The sequence below is a fragment of the Bison bison genome, unplaced genomic scaffold, assembly GCF_000754665.1.
Source record: "Bison bison bison isolate TAMUID 2011002044 unplaced genomic scaffold, Bison_UMD1.0 scf7180017864134, whole genome shotgun sequence".
In the NCBI taxonomy this organism is placed as follows: domain Eukaryota; kingdom Metazoa; phylum Chordata; class Mammalia; order Artiodactyla; family Bovidae; genus Bison; species Bison bison.
The window spans coordinates 701,732-719,085 of record NW_011494706.1 but is presented as its reverse complement, the minus strand read 5'-3'; the positions used below and the strand labels follow the sequence as shown (position 1 = coordinate 719,085).

At 43.9% G+C, this 17,354-nt stretch overlaps 1 protein-coding gene across 3 annotated transcripts in view; it reads right to left on the bottom strand.

The window, feature by feature from the left end:
* ICA1 (islet cell autoantigen 1, 69kDa) overlaps positions 1-17,354 on the bottom strand; it is a 138,405-nt gene that overhangs the window by 28,807 nt on the left and 92,244 nt on the right. For 2 of the 3 annotated variants that reach the window (XM_010839716.1, XM_010839717.1), the window contains exons 8-11: positions 5,778-5,875; positions 3,257-3,309; positions 457-519; positions 314-346 (exon numbers count right to left, since the gene is read on the bottom strand). In XM_010839716.1, coding sequence (XP_010838018.1) covers positions 314-346; positions 457-519; positions 3,257-3,309; positions 5,778-5,875 — 247 coding nt within the window. The remainder of the gene's footprint in view (positions 1-313; positions 347-456; positions 520-3,256; positions 3,310-5,777; positions 5,876-17,354) is intronic. The other variant, XM_010839718.1, reaches the window with a different exon arrangement.

Genomic DNA, 17,354 nt, shown 5'->3' with positions numbered 1-17,354 from the left:
AGGAGACCTGGGTTTGACCCCTGGGTTGGGAAGATCCCCTGGAGAAGGGAATGGCAACCCACTCCAGTATTCTTGCCTGGAGAATCCCATGGACAGAGGAGCCTGGCAGGCTACTATTCATGGGGTTGCAAAGAGTTAGACACAACTGAGCAACTTTTACTTCACTTTATAAAGACAAATGGCAGTTACCTAAAAACAATTGCTTGGGAATGCAAAGCTATTCAAAAGATAAAAATTGCATTTGCCTCCATGTAACCATAGTATTTAAAATATTTTAAAAAACTGTAACCCCAAAGAAATGCATAAATCTTACCACCTTCCTCGGGTTTCATGTCTAAAAGTTCATCTACAGATTCATTAGAGGAGAAGAAAGAAAAGAAAATTATGTCAGTTTCATTTTGTAAGGAGTTTGAGTCAAATTACTAAAATTGAGTTGTTTTCCTTAATCTGGATTACCTGAGCATGCATTATGTGTAGAGCTTTTGTCTAAGGCAGATAAAACACTTTTTCTATCTTCGGCTGTAAATAAAACACATGCATTTGGTTATCACCACTTCAGAAAGGTGTGGAGTTCATATACTAACGTGGTATAAGGTAAGCACATGCTTCAGGAACAAATGTATCTGAAAACTCCCTCAGGCAGGAGCAGGGGTCCTCAGCTGACATTTTACTCAAGCAACTGGCTCTCAATGAACGCCGAATTAACTGCCCTGAATCCTTGATTTGTTTGGTAGAAAAACTATATGCCACTGATCTAACAATTCTCCTTCCAGGGACACATGTGTGACTTAAGTACCCAACGACAAATTGCTGGGGCTAATGAACCTCAGTCACATGGCCTGGCTAAAATAAAAGGGCAGATTACTGGGTGAAAGAAGCCAACCTGTAAAGGCTACACAGCAGGATTCCAACCATATGACATTCTGGGAAAAGCCAAACAATGGCGACAGTGAGAAGACCAGCGGTTGCTAGAGTTTGGGGGAGGGGAAGACGAATAGGTGAAGTCACAGGGGATTTCTGGGACAGTGAAACCACTCTGCATGATACTGTAATGATGGATATGTGCCATTATACCTTTGTGAACACCTACATACTGTACAACATCTAATGTAAACTATGGAACCTGAGTAATAATGATATGTCAATGCTGGCTCACTGATTATTTACCCTGGTGGGGGATGTTGCTAATGGAGGTGTCTATACATGTGCGGGGGCAAGGAACATGTAGGAACTCTTTTTCCCTTCTGCCCAATAAAGTGTGTGTACACAACAGCACAGCCTTAAAACTTGGTTTGCTCATATGTACATTAGACTTTCTACAAGTCCCAGAATAAAAGGCAGATGGCACTTCTTTATAATGGCTTCCATTCTATGTATCTATGAAACAGGGTGATCGACAGGTACAATCTCAAAATATTATGCAACTCCCACAGGCAAGTGAATATAGTGCACAAAGGGAAAACTGCATGCCCTGTGTTGTCACATGTTGTATAAATGCCTTGAATACAAACATAATAAACTGGAGTTTCGTGCTTCCACAAAACTAAAATTTTCCTGTTCAACTAAAGATTCCCACAGGTTTCAGGCTACAGGCCTTGCATGATCCTGAGGTTGGTGGTGTGGATCAATACTGTTCAGAGAACTCTTACATGGCTAGCCTGCCTCTCTGCCTTCTTCTACCACTTCCTCCCTCCTTCCCTCATGCTTAGGACCTTGTTTCTCGGACCTTCTCCTGGTTCTCCCTGGCTCACAGTCTTCACTCAGGCTGTTTCTTTTGCTTTGACAGGTCTTGCAATAGCCTTGACTGAGATAATTCCCCGATGCCCTCAAACAGGTGAGGGCTCCCAATCACAAATACCTGTAAACAGCCCTTGTAGCTCTCACTCGAGTTGGAGTTACCCAGTAACTTGTGTAATAGTTCGCCCCATGTTGGAAGGATCTACCACTGAACACCCAGAGCCCGCCACAGACAAACGTGTGCTGAACAAATGAACAAAGTCGTGCATAAGGGAAGGCAAACAAGTATGAAAGGATGACAGGAAGTCAAGCTGCGGAGGCAGAACGGTGACAGTTTGTTTTTCCTGTTCAAAGACAGATGAGGAAAAGCAAACGAAGCAGTCAAATGGGAGAAGAAGGAGAATAAAGCAGGCGACGTGGTTGGAAAAGTAGGAAGAAAGATGGAAGGAAGACAAAGCCTGGGGAAAAAGATGGAAGGGAGGGGGGATTCCAGGGTGTACTCTGCCTGTCTGGTCTCCGGGAGATGACGGAGCAGAGCGGAGGCAGATGTGTCCTGGGAGGGCCAGGCTGAACGGGCACTTGAGGTCATTTCAGATCTCTCCCCACTATATAAGACTGGTCCCTTCATCTCCAAGGATTCGAGTCCCAGTGAAAGACTCAGTTTTCCATCCCGTGAGTTCCATCACACTCAACCCGACCCTGTGCTCCTTATGAGAGAACTGCCGATAAAAGAGCAGGCTATAAAGGCAGGAGGCAGGGATTGCTGACAAGCCCTGCCCAGCACAGTGTCTGGGTCACAAGCGCTGTGATCCCTCAGGATCAGAGGAGGGTCAGTGTGCCCCAGGCATCTGGGGTCACTCAGCGAGGAGGAGCCTGGCGCGCTACAGTCCAGGGGCTCACAGAGAGCTGGACAAGACTGAGAGACTAACACTTTGCTTTTACACTTCACTAGTACAGAGCAGGCCCAGGAGCCACCTGGAAGAGCAGAGTCCGAGCCCTCCCATCGGATCACTAGTACAGAGCAGGCCCAGGAACCACCTGAAGAGCAGAGTCCGAGCCCTCCCATCGGATTCCCAACAAGGGCCAGCACCCACCCCGTGACACAGTGGAAATCAAACCCCCCCAATGTCATTATGTGATCTCATCACGACCGTCTCCACAGCCCAAACGTCAGCTACAGCTCGTAATGGTAACGCAGCAACGTTATCACCTGTTGTAAAGCAAACAGCTCTCTGTCGAGTCTCAGTTGTGATGCCCCCCTAACAGGCTGCTGCTGAAATGACTAATGATGGCTGTTTTTTCGTTCAAAATACACAGCCTCTCTCCATAATACTATGGGGTCAACAGCACTGATATTTGAACTTTAAACTCTCAAGAAGGAAAGTAAATACATAATTTTTTTCAGTTGGAAATAAAAAGGTCTAGAAGGAGTTTGACAGAAAAGAAAATGAGTCGGCTATTGTGCAGTAGTATTTCAGAAGCAATTCTGAAAAAAAAAAAAAAAAAAATCGAAACTTACTCTTAAAACTAGAGGATTCCTTGTGCTGGTTTTCATCCTCTAGTGAAATTAACCTTAAAATTAAAAAACAAAGTTTAGTAATATTGTTCTGAAAATGTCATACTTATGACAGAGTCAGATTTTATGTACAATATCTATTATTGTACTTACACACACATAAAATATGAACATATAGCCATTTACATGCTATACATGTTTGGAAGAAGAAATAAATTTGCTGACTTTCTCCTGTCCCTGTACTAAAGGTAGTTAGTAGTATCTTAACATCTGGATTTAGTTTCATGCTAAGGCACATATTCCATAAATATCCAAGTGGGTACTTAGGTATAACAAAGATAGGTAATTACTATCATTTTTAAAAACACAGTTAAAAAACTGATGGACAAGTGAGTGTTTATTCTGATTCTGTAGTTACAGAAGAAGACACCTCAGGAGTTTAGCTAAATTACTGTACATAAGGCTAACAGCAGGATCACTCTCAAATTCACAAGACTGTTGCCTACTGAACTCTGACTACTCATGGGCAGGATCACTTCACGGTCCTGAGGTCCAGCCGGTGTCTCTGAACCTCCCTCCTAGCACAGTGGTTCACTTTACCTACCATTTCTGAACAAAATTCTTAGGAAATTTTCAATGTCATTAAAATGGTTACTGGGTTATACTTCTTGAGCTTTAAAGAGGAAGTACTAAAATAATGAATAAATATGAAATTAATTAAAACCAATCAACACCATCTTGGGTGGTTCTTCCTCTCTGAGTAAAAGTTAATGCTTTATTTTAATTGCAGTAACACCAAGTGAAAAGAAGGCACCAGGACTCACTCCAGGCCCCGCCCCTTACTATCCAGGGGCTGTGGGCAGACCTTTAACCTCTCTGAGCCTCGCTTCCATCATTAACACAACAGGGAAAAGCCTACCTTGATCACACGGAGGGGCATCATGAGAATGAGCTGAGATGACATGAAGAGAACACCTGACATTGTGTTTAGTACACGGTAGGTGTTCACTCCAGTACTCTTGCCTGGAAAATCCCATGGACGGAAGGGCCTGGTGGGCTGCAGTCCATGGGGTCGCTAGGAGTCAGACACGACTGAGCGACTTCACTTTATTTTTTCACTTCCATGCATTGGAGAAGGAAATGGCACCCCACTCCAGTGTTCTTGCCTGGAGAATCCCAGGGACGGAGGAGCCTGGTGGTCTGCTGTCTTTGGGGTCGCACAAAGTCGAACACGACTGAAGCGACTTAGCAGCAGCAGCAGCAGCAGGTGTTCACTAAATGGCAGTTAGATTACCATTGTGTGTTAGTTGCTCAGTCCTGTCAGATTCTGTGTCACCCATAGCCTGTCAAGCTCCTCTGTTCGTAGAATTTTCCAGGTAAGAATACTGGAGTGGACTGCTATTCCTTTCTCCAGGGAATCTTCCCGACCCAGGAATCAAACCCAGGTCTCCTGCATGGCAGGCAGAGTCTTTACCATCTGAGCCACCCGGGAAGCCCAGATTACCATTACTAAGAGTCAACTGTACTAGATTCAGACCACATTCTATAGTTGTTCCTACAATAAAAAATTGTCTTTGTTTTGCAAAAAACACATTTTCTCGTATTCGCTTTAAAATTACAGAGGGCCACTACAGGCAGCAAATATTTCTGCTGGACAAAAAAGATCTATCTGAACTTATTTTGAAACCCAGTAGAAATGTAAGCCTGTGTTACCACAAGATTGTCATCTAAACTTTTTTGTGTGGACAGTGAAGAGTGAATGGAGGTCAGGAGAACTCCTTTGCCTTCCCAGGTCAGCCGGTTCTCACGGGCTGTGACACCTCACCAGAAAAAGCATAGGTTCACACTGAAACCTCCTCCTTGCTGTATGAGGTTAGGAATTATGCACCATGTATGTGGAAAAGTTCATCTTTCAAAGTATTTAAAATGACTGGAGGTGCCTTCTCTACAAAGAGGCAAGAAATCAAGATGGAGAGTCACTTCCTACCCTCAAAGCTGCTCTCTGCTTCACAGAAGAGAAAACGGAAGGTCTGTATGTAGAAAACAAAACGCCAAAACCCGATACTTGTGTTGGAGAACCCCAGAGGGCTATACTTGTTGTGAAGCAAGTTCATGGGTTATTTCCTTCTGTGAGTGAGAAGCCGGGGATTTCCCATTTGGGACAGGCCCTCAAAACTGATGGTGACAAGAGGAACAGACAGGGTCCAGGCACCCCAGAGAGTGCGAGCCTGGGGCTCAGGCCAGGAGCCCCGGGCACTCCTGCCTCTTTGGCCCCAGTCAAGTCCTCTCAAGCCGCCCTTCCTAAAGACCCCGGGTATGGGTCTCTTATCGGGACAGGTGGGTCCCTGCCTAGAGGAATATGTGTGGGGAGGAGTCTGGCCTCTGTTTTAGTACATCTACTCTGAGAACTGAGGAAGGAAAGCCATCACCCTGTGCCAGCGACCCCAGCAGACTCGGCCAGGGAGGGAGGCGAACCCTTAGCTGTGGGAAGGAAGGTTTGCCAAGTTAAGGAGCGGTTACTTACTGACTTGGCTCCTCCGCCACGGCCTCTGCACTTTCCTGCTGGGCGATCCTCTTTTTTTCTTCTTTCTCCACCAGTTTCCTCATAGGGTCTTGTAAGCTCTTGATTGTGATAATGGGAAAGAAAACAAAAGCAAAAGAAACATCAGTTAAACACTCAACTGCCACTGGACCCAGTCATCAAACCTTAAATGGGACGTTTAGGAAGGTTAACCTTGAACCAACGAAGTCAACAGGAATGAAATTTTATGTTCTCGGACCCATCCAAGAAATATGAGCTTGTAAAGGAGAGTTGTTTTGTCACTAGATTTATGTTTTCCCTTTTGTGATAAGTTATTCAGAAGAAGGCCTGTTGGCAATTGCTAACTTTATTTTCCATCTTTAACATGCAGCTAAGATAAACACTCTGTTCTGTCTGCAGCCCACACACTGACAGAACAGAAGTCTGCTCTCCCTCAAAGATGAGGCAATTTTATTTTTAATTTTGTTTGCTATTTTGCAATCTAAAACAGCTTATTAAAAAAAAAAGAGCAAACAAACTCCCCTTCCCCTCCCCGCCCCACCCTTTTTTTTTTTTAAACTCAAAATAGTGGCTTAACATATTCTGATAAGTTAACTCCCACAAGTGGACAGAGAAGATACATCTAAATCTTCATAGATTAAGAACGGGTGAGAATCTTGTTTTGGCAAATAATTTCTTTGAGTGACTGTTCTTAAAATTTATTAAATATTTAAGGAAAATTTTTGTTTTTGTTTTTGTTTTTAAAAAAGCAAGTGCCTAGGAACTGTACACCAATGACAAAGCCTGAAAAAGCAAAACATTCCTGTTAGCAACCGAATGCTGAGTTACACAAAAGATCTCTATTTCTGGCCCTAATTATAATTCAAACACCAAGGAAGTATCTCAAGACACTTATCCTGCTTGTATTCTTATAACTATCAAAATCCAAGTCCTCATCCTTTGGGTCTTCACCTCTCTGTTCCCGTCTCCCTCGTTCTCATCCTTCACTTTTCTAGCGTGACACACACACAGAGGAGGCAATTACTTCTCATTCACCAATGGATGACCAGAGGGCTGGGTGAAGATGGTTTGAAGGCTGAGTCTCGGCAGAGCAGAGCTGGGATTGATTTTGGAGTCTGCTATGGCTTCCCTGGTGGCTCAGATGGTAAAGAATCTGCCTGCAATGCAGGAGACCCAGGTTTGATCCCTGGGCCGGGAAGATCTCCTGGAGAGGAAGTGGCAACCCGTTCCAGTATTCTTGCCTGGAGAATCCCATGGGAAAGAAATCTGGTGGGCTACCGTCCATGGGGTTGCAAAGAGTCAGACACGACTGAGCGACTAACACTTTCACTTTTCATGGGCATCAGAGGGATGCTGGTGTCACCCCTCCTGCCAGAATAATTTTCCTATAATGCCCAGGTCATCATGTTACTCTTTTTCTCACAAACCCAGTACTTTCTTCTTTCTTTCCATTTCTAAACTTCCGTGAGCAAGTTTTAAGATCTTCTAAAATGTGTTCCTATCCTACTCTTCCAAATGCCTTCCCACCAACCACAAGAGACTTTCCATTCAATTAGGCTTCTCCCCTCCTGGTCTCCTGTGTGCAAGTTGCTCTCTTCCAATCTTTGCTCATTCTGCTGCTTTAACCTAAAAAGCTCTTTATTTTTGTTGTTGTTGTTTAGTCGCTAACAACAAAGAGTTGTGTACTACTCTTTGTGACCCCATGGACTGGAGCTGGCCAAGCTCCCCTGTCCATGGGATTCTCCAGGCAAGAATACTGGAGCGGGTTGCCACTCCCTTCACCAGGGGATCTTCCAGACCCAGGGATTGAACTGCATTAGCGGTGGATTCTTTACGCTGAGCCACCAGGGAAGTCTAAAAAACTCTCTTTATCTACCTGTTTATACTCAAAGTCCTATCAGCTTTTGCAAAGCCCAGACCAGTTATTACCATTTTCCATTAAGCCTCATTCACTGAGCACGCCAAATTCAAGAAAGTCAGCCCATCTCCAAACTGTAGATACATACAGTCTTATTAATATTTCATTATACACATTTTATATTAGGTTTTGTTTCTTAAAAATATTTTTTAAATTAGAAAAATGACAAAACCACATGTAGAATGTTTGGAAAGTGAAAAAAGGAAAAATTATTCATAATTCCATTTCCCTAAAACTGTGTTACTATTTTAATATATTTCCTTTCTGATTATTTTCATACTCATCTACTTACATAATTGGAATCCTTGTTTGTATAGTAGATATTTTTATTTTGTATAGTAGATATTTCGTAGAGCAGAGATGTCCTCTTAACCAATTTATGTAGACATTTCATGTTCAAAGCAATTACAGTGCAGAATGTAAGAAAGATTTTATATCTTAAACACTAATATTGAATTAAAAATATAAATGTGTGTTCATTTGTCAATTTCTAGATTCTCTTTCAATCTATGTCCCCTGATTAGGGTTCTGAAGCATTTTCTTGCATAAACTACAGCCAAAAAGCGCTGCCATCATTTTTAACGATTCCTTATTCCTGGACATTTAGAGTAGTACACTCAGTTAGCAGTGTTTGAGCACATACCAAGGACCAGGTACTGTTTTGGGTGCTGGGGATCCATGGCACACAAGACAGACAAAATTATCAGCAAGTGGTGGGTCCAGGCAGAGAACTGAAATAGTGGGCTAGAAATTGACTGATCATAGTCTGCAGGAATGTCCTCTTTTAGAAGTGATATTTCAACTAAGAGCTAAATGGCGCAAAGGAGCCAGCTACAGGCAGCTCGGGAGACCACGGGGCCCCTGTGCAGAGGCCAAGAGGTAGAAACAGCTTGGCTTGTTTGGGCTGTAGTGTAGGGGGCAACAGGAAGAGTCTCGGGAGACCTGGATAAAGAGGTCAACAGGGGTCACACGGGGAGACTGTTCCTTTACTCACATTCCTCACTACTTAACATTTCCCCCCCATTAGTTTCCTCATGCTCGTTTGCTTTTTCCATCTCTCCACTACACAACAACTAAATGGAATCCACGATCCTGGCCTGGAGGGGGAAATGCTGTGAAGGGCAGCATTGGGACAAATGAGGCAACTGGAATATGGGCTGCACTCTGGGTGTTCTCTCTTTCTGTCTCTCTCTCTAAATACGCACACACACACGCCCCCAGAAACGTCTGCTAAAAGCTGGGCACACATGTGTAAGTGTATCTTGGAAATGTGCAACCACAAGGAGGAGTTCAACAGATGTCAAGGACTTACTCTTTTCAATTGAGCTGCCAATCACGGCATTGTATTCATACACACCACACACACACACACACACACACCCCGCTTCCAGCAGTTTTGTTCTCCAAAGAGTGGTTCAACCCTGGTCAAAGTGAAGCCAGGAGAATTTCCAGCCAGTGCTCCGATGGCTACACGTCTCGCTTTTAGATGCTGGGACGCTGGCTCAGGCCTGCCGGTTGGCTCCGGTTATCTCCTCGCTGCGTTTCCTTTGTATCCAGCAGCACTGGCGGGGCCAGGGCGGCCCTCTCAGCCGTGTCTAGCTGCCACAGCGCTTGCCTAAGCCCCTGAGATGCCCTTGACAGCTCCACGGTTATCATCCTTTCTGTCTCCAGCCTGACCTCCCCTCAGGACCACACTCCAGCAGCTCTCAGACAATCCCTTTGTAATGTAAACCACTTATTCCTTCTTTTCAACCCCCGCCCCTGCTGGGCCATTAGCAGGGACTCAACAGTTGGCTCCCTGTCACCACAATCACAGTTAAGTCACTATTGTTCTTCACCCACAGAAAGGCCGGTTCCAATTGCTGCTTTAATTTATTATTAATAATTCCTATGACAATCACTCCTTTCTTTCTACTATTACCATTGTCCTTAAAACAATTTGGTTGTTGTCACTCAAGAGAGGTACTGTGATGCACTTGTTGGTTGATAAATTAATGTACATAAGGTTAAACTGCAAAAATTAGAGCTCTTTAGTTAGGACATTCTAAGGCTCAGGGGAATAATATGAAAAGGTTTGTAAAATCATAAGCAAAATGAATACTGAGCACATGGGCTTGTTTGTTAAATATCAGAATTTTGAACTAAGGGGACTCATGCGTGTGTATTATCTCTATATAATTCACGCACAACAATTCACTCATTTAAAGTGTACAGTTCAACGGTTTTCAGTGTAGTCCCAGTTGTGCGATTATTACCACCATCAATTTTAGAATATTTTCAGAAGGCATCTCTTGTATTAAGAAAGAGACTTAGACCAAACTAAGCTACAGGTTCCTCTACAGAGCAATGGAAAAAACCACACACTACCACATATGGAACTTGTTTCTTACAAAAGATGGCACACATTGAAGACATAAAGAGGCTGAGAGGAACTCTGAAACATGTGGAGGACAAATCATGCCTGCCCTCCTCTCTCAAAATCAGTTCCTGGGTGTGACTGTTCGATTCAGGATACGCTACATACACGGTGAATCATGACTCTTTCCCAGGTTTGATGACAAAGGCCCAACTAGGGGCAGGGGGTTGGAGGTGAATTCTTCAGATTCTTTTCAAGTCCACAACTCAGCTGAAAACACTTAACCCTGCAGCATCCTTAAAAGTCAGAGGTGACAGCATCTTCTGTGTGACACGAACATCTGCTCAGGCAAAAGGAATCTCAGAGGCCTGGCTGACTATACTGACCAGGCAGACATCAGATGGAAGTAGTCTGAATCACTGATGGATGCCACCTTCCCATCCATATCCAGAAATAACATGTCAAAGCATTCTGTTTCTAAACCCCAAACCTTCTAGGTCCTTCATTAAAATTGCTTGTGAAAATCACTGTCCATTAGAAGTGATACAGCCTCATGTAAGACAGACAGGTTCTCTGTGAAGGAGGGAATGTCCTAGACCAAATAATCTTTCTCTCTTAGGGTTACACTGACATGCTAATAGTTTCCATCAATGCCTAAATGGTTTCAGGAAGCGCACACACAACATGTAAGATCAGCATGACAGAGGAAACGCACAGATCGAGCTTGCAAAAGTGTCTTAGAGAGGAAACAGCTTAATACAATAATGGGAGTTACTACTTCCTGTATTAGAAAAATAAAAGCAAGAGCAACATTCATCTGAATGGAAGAAAAACTACTCAGCAAAACAAATTTCACAGGCAAACACCAGCAGCCAGCCCTCATCTAACAACCTACATGTAATGTTTGACAGGAGGGTGACATTTTCTCTAATCTTTAATTATGACTTTTAATTTTCTTAGGCTACTTCTCATTAATTACATGATATGAATATAAAGGTGCCAAACAATTGTTTATAAAAGGAAATAAAAGTGCTCAAAATAGCAAGGTATGGTGAAAAGATGCTGAACTCAGTTGGGCGTGTGTGCATTTGTGTTTGTATAATTAGTAGCACATGAGGAATAAAAAGCAGAGGCCATGATGATGCGTACAAGGCACATAATTTATGGATATTTAGCACATATGTCCTCCCCACCCATGCAGCTATAAATTTATAAAGGCACTATACAAGAGACACAATTAATCTAGCCTGAGAAGGTACTCTTGAATCCTACTGTAGAGCAAAGGAGTTAGACAGTGAAATTAGAGAAAAATAAGCACAATCTATTCTCTAAAATAAGATGGAAAACCGGTACTAAGAAGGCATCATACTGCAGTGGAAAGAGACGGACTTTGGAAAAAGCTTCATGCTACACAATGGAAAAGGGTCTTTACGTCTTGGGAGTCTCTGTTTACCCATCAGAACAAAGGAGGTAAATTATCCGTTCTTGTGACATGTGTGGGTGTGGATGTGTGCTAAGTCCTGTCTGACTCTTTGTAACCCCATGGACTATAGCCCACCAGGCTCTTCTGTCCACGCGATTTCTCAGGCAAGAATACTAGAGTGGGTTTCCATTTCCTACTCCAGGGGATCTTCCTGACACAGAAACGGAACCCGAATCTCCTGCCTTGGCAGGTGGAATCTTTACCACTAGTGCTGATTATCTGAGATAACACTATTGCAGAGTACCAAGCTCAAAGTAAGCACTCAAAAGGTGTTTTATCAATGACTTTAAAGATCTAAAAGGGATGCCACGTCTTAAAGGCTCATTTTGTGTTCAGTTCAGTCACTCAGTCATGTCCGACTCTTTGCGAACCCATGGATGGCAGCATACCAGGCTTCCCTGCTGCTGCTAAGTCACTTCAGTCGTGTCCGACTCTGTGCGACCCCAGAGATGGCAGCCCACCAGGCTCCCCCATCCCTGGGATTCTCCAGGCTTCCCTATCCATCACCAACTCCCAGAGCTTGCTCAAACTCCTGTCTATCAAGTCGGTGATACCATCCAATCATCTCATCCTTTGTCATCCCTTTCTCCTCCTGCCTTCGATCCTTCCCAGCACTAGGGTCTTTTCCAATGAGTCAGTTCTTCGAATCAGGTGGCCAAAGTATTGGAGCTTCAGCTTTAGTATCAGTCCTTTCAATGAATATTCAGGATTGATTTCCTTTAGGATTGACTGGTTTGATCTCCTTGCCATCCAAGGGACACTCAAGAGTCTTCTCTAACACCACAGTTCAAAAGCATCAATTCTTTGGCGCTCAGCCTTCTTTATGGCCCTACTCTCATATCCATACATGACTACTAGATGAACCTTTGTTGGCAAAGTAATGTTTCTGCTTTTTATTATGCTATCTAGGTTGGTCATAGCTTTTCTTCTAAGCAGCAGGTGTCTTTTAATTTCATGGCTGCAGTCATCATCTGCAGTGATTTTGGAGCCCAAAAAATGAACTCTGTCACTGTTTCCATTAGTTCCCCATCTATTTGCCATGAAGTGATGGGACCAGATGCCATGATTTTCGTGTTCTGAATGTTGGTTTTTAAGCCACCTTTTTCACTCTCCTCTTTCACTTTCATCAAGCGGCTCTTTGTTTTTCTTCACTTTCAAGGTGGTATCATCTGAGTATCTGAAGTTATTGATATTTCTCCTGGCAATCTTGATTCCAGTTTGTGCTTCATCCAGCCCAGCATTTCGCATGATGTACTCTGCATATATGTTAAATAAACAGGGTGACAATAAACAGCCCTGACATACTCCTTTCCCAATTTGGAACTAGTTAGTTGTTCCATGTCTGGTTCTAACTGTCACTTCTTGACCTGGGTCAAGCAAAGAAAAACAGATTTCTCAGGAGGCAGATAAGGTGGTCTGGTATTTCTAACTCTTGAAGAATTTTCCACAGTTTGTTGTGATCAACACAGTCAAAGGCTTTGGCATAGTCAATAAAGCAGATGTTTTCTGGAACTCTCTTGCTTTTGTGATGATCCAACGGATGTTGGCAATTTGATCTCTGGTTCCTCTGCCTTTTCTAAATCCACCTTGAACATCTGGAAGTTCTCAGTTCATGTACTGTTGAAGCCTGGCTTGGAAATTTTTGATCATTACTTTGCTACTGTGTGAGATGAGTGCAATTGTGCAGTAGTTTGAACATTCTTTGGCATTGCCTTTCTTTGGGATTGCAATGAAAACTGATCTATTCCAGTCCTGTGGCCACTGCTGAGTTTTCCAAATTTGTCGACATACTGAGTGCAGCATTTTCACAGCATCATCTTAGGATATGAAATAGCTCAGCTGGAATTCCATCACCTCCACTAGCTTTGTTCATAGTGATGCTTCCTAAAGCCCACTTGACTTCTCATTCCAGGATGTCTGACTCTAGGTGAGTGATCACACCATCGTGGTAATCTGGGTCATTAAGATCTTTTTTGTATAATTCTTGCCAGCTTTTCTTAATATCTTCTGCTTCTGTTAGGTCCATACTGCTTCTGCCCTTGATTGTGCCCATCTTTGCATGAAATGTTCCCTTGGTATCTCTAATTTTCTTGACGAGACCTCTAGCCTTTCTCATTCTACTGTTTTCCTCTATTTCTTTGCATTGATCACTGAGGAAGGCTTTCTTATCTCTCCTTGCTATTCTTTGGAACTCTGCATTCAGATGGGTATAACTTTCTTTTCTCCTTTGTCTTTCACTTCTCTTCTTTTCTCAGCTATTTGTAAGGCCTCCTCAGACAACCATTTTGCCTTTTTGCATTTCTTTTTCTTGGGGATGGTCTCAATCCCTGCATCCTGTACAATGTCATGAACCTCTGTCCATAGTTCTTCAGGCACTCTATCGGATCTAATCCCTTCAATCTGTGACTTCCACTGTATAATTGTAAGGGATTTGATTTAGGTCATACCTGAATGGTCTAGTGGTTTTCCCTACTTTCTTCAATTTAAGTCTGAATTTGGCAATAAGGAGTTCATGATATGAGCCACAGTCAGCTCCCAGTCTTGTTTTTGCTGACTATATAGAGCTTCTCCATCTTCGGCTGCAAAGAATATACTCGATCTGATTTCGGTGTTGACCATCTGGTGATGTCCATGTGTAGTCTTCTCTTGTGTGGTTGGAAGAGGGTTTTTACCAGTGCGTTCTCTTGGCAAAACTCCTTTAGCCTTTGCCCTGCTTCATTCTGTACTCCACGTGTTAAGTGAATTCTATGTCTCACACATCTCCCAAAATGCAGATAAACACTGTCATTCTGATTTCCTGAAATGGACACAGAGACCCAGGGAAAGTGAAATAACTTGCTTAAGGCCAGTCAACCATTCGCAAGTAGAGACAATATTTGAATCTAGGTCTTTACAATTCTACAACTAGTTAAGAAATTATATAGGATGGCCAAGCCAAGAATATTTACTGAACTCCCTTTTCATCTAAAGTGCCCATGAGATGGAGAGGACTTCATTCCAAATTGTAAAGGAAGGGCCATGGGTTCCAGGCACCCAAAGACTGACATATAAAAGATGCTTTTCATTTTCAAAAGAATACTTCAAAGTGCTATTTTTAATTGAAGGTTTAGAACTGTACTTTTAAGATGTTGTACTGTACTTTTAAAGCTTTAAAATGTCTCTGTGTGTATGTATTTGTCTGTGCTGGGTCTTCACTGCTGCCCGGGCTTTTCTCTAGTTATGGGCAATGGGGGCTGCTCGCCAGTTGTGGTGTGCGGGCTTCTCACTGCGGTGGCTTCTCCTGTTGCAGAGCAGGGGCTCGAGGGCACACGGGCTTCAGTAGCTGTGGCGAACGGGCTCAGCTGCCCTGCAGCATATGGGATCATCCCGGTTCAGGGATCGAACTTGTGTCCCCAGCACTGGAAGGCGGACTCTTTTACCACTACACCAACAGGGAAGCCCCACAGAGGTAATTTTTATAAGTGGCAATTCTGCTTTCTCTGCCCTCCTGCCTCGTGGCCAGAAGGCCAACTGGAAGAAGTACCATGTGACAGAGTACAAGAAACATAAGCATCTCTGTTCCCAGGATCTACCATGTACTGACCATGTGGCCTTGGGCACATTACTAGACCTTTCTGAGCTTCGGTTTCCTCATTTGAAACATGGGAACAAGAACAAGTATGCCCACTTCCCCAAGGCTATTTTGAGGATTAACTAAAATATACGCACTTTCTATATGTCAATGCTGAACCTAACAGTATTATTCATTATGAGATCCAACCTTGGTACATTAGAGTCACACGTACCATGACAAATTCCCCTAGACACTACTGCCCTTCACCCTTAGTAGAGTGCCTGGCATAAAGTAACTATGCACACAATGACGATATTCTTTCCTTTTCCCTCAAGGAAAAGCTGGAAAATGAGAAGAGATGGGGGCTGGAGAAACATCCTGCTGTTGTGAACAGGGCCTGGGCTACCAGCTGCCTGGAAGGACCAATGTCAGTCACAGGATGGGAAGGATGAATGGATGAGCAGCCACGCCTGGGCTTGTCAAGCTCCGATTTCAGTGGTAGCCGTGGTCAGTCTCTCTGCCGCTCCTCTCCAGGTGACCCAGCTGCATCCCAATTTGCTGTTTGCAATGATCTGATCTGGAGCAGCTTGGGGGAAAACATTATTCTGCTAAATGCTGTGTAAAATAATGACACTGAGAGAATACTTGAAAGTCTAAAAGGATATTCTGGATGTTTGCCACGAGTAATTGCCATGTTGAGGCTGGCAACTAAAATTGCATCGCAAAGATATTTACCCAATTTTCATAAAAACTATTATGGCTTTATTTTCAAAGCAAGTAACTACAGAGCCATGTGGCTTGTCAGTAAATGCTCAAGTGATTAACTGAGAAATGTGGAGGTGGGTGGAAGAAGGCTGTTAGGCATACAGATTGGAGAAAAACAAAATTTAGAAAAAGATGTTTTTTGAATTGTGAGAGCTGAAAGCATTTCATGCTCCAGAATGATGATCCATATAATCACGCTAAGTCCTTGACCCCAGGAGAGAAAGGAGGGAACACTGGCACATCTGTTTCAATGGTTATTTTTGAACATGCACAGTTAGGTTTTCAAATTCAGGTTTCCTTAAACTCTTGGCACAGAACAAGGCCGGCTGCAAAGGTAAAGTGCATTTTTTAGCATTAGCCCTGTTTCGGGGGAGGGAAGTCCTCCTACTTTTCCAGGGTGCGGGCTGGCCTGCCCTCTCCTGGTGGGGATGACCTGAGCCAAGACCAGAGCCTGCAGGGCAGAAGGGCTGCAGGGGTGTCCTGGGGAGCAGGGAGGGAGGAGGTTGGTTTCCCTGGGCAAGGTCTGTGAGGCTTACTATCCCACTGCTATTCACAGCCTTGCCTGTGCAAAACTAATAATGCACAGGGAGCAAGGAAGTAGCTGAGGGCTTCCCTAGGGCCTCAGTGGTAAAGACTCAGTCCTCCAATGCAGGAGACATGGGTTCGATCCCTGGGTTGGGAAGATCCCCTGGTGAAGGGCATGGCAATTTCCACTCCAGTATTCTTGCCTGGAAAATCCCATGGACAGAGGAGCCTGGTGGGTCGCACAGAGTCAAAAAGGACCGAGTGACTAAACGACGATAACAACACAATAAAGAAAGTACCTGAAACTGGGCTATAGAACCTGACAACCACAACAGACCCTTCTGTACTGACACTGCCAATGGCTGTTTCCTGGACCTATTCGTGCACTCATGCTAAGTCACTGCAGTTGTGTCAGAGTCTTTGCAATGCCATGAACTGTAGCTGCCAGGCTCCTCTGTCTGTTGGATTCTTCAGGCAAGAATCCTGGAGTGGGTTGCCATTTCCTTCTCCCGGGGATCTTCCCAACCCAGGGATGGAACTGGTGTCTCTTACGTCTCCTACATTGGCAGCTGGGTTCTTTACCCCTAGCACCACCTGGGAAGCCCCTTCTGGACCTATTAAAGAATGTTTAATAAGTACATCCCTACCATCCCCACCATGGGCTCCTGGTGCTACCATGGAGGCTGCCACTCCCGTGAAAACCACCACCACCACCACCACACGGCCGGGCAGGGCAGAGCTGGACCCAGGCTGTGCTCCCACATACTTTGCTTTATCCCATTATCAGAGTCTAAGACTGTCTCCTCCCCCAAACTCTGGAATGGGGTACACCACAGGAATACACTCTGCTACTATTTCCATTCAATATAGGTCCTCAGCCCTTCCCAAATACAAATACAGAAGGACATGCCTTCCCTTTAACCAGTATCTCCCAGGGAGCCTGTCCATGTCTCCAAAGG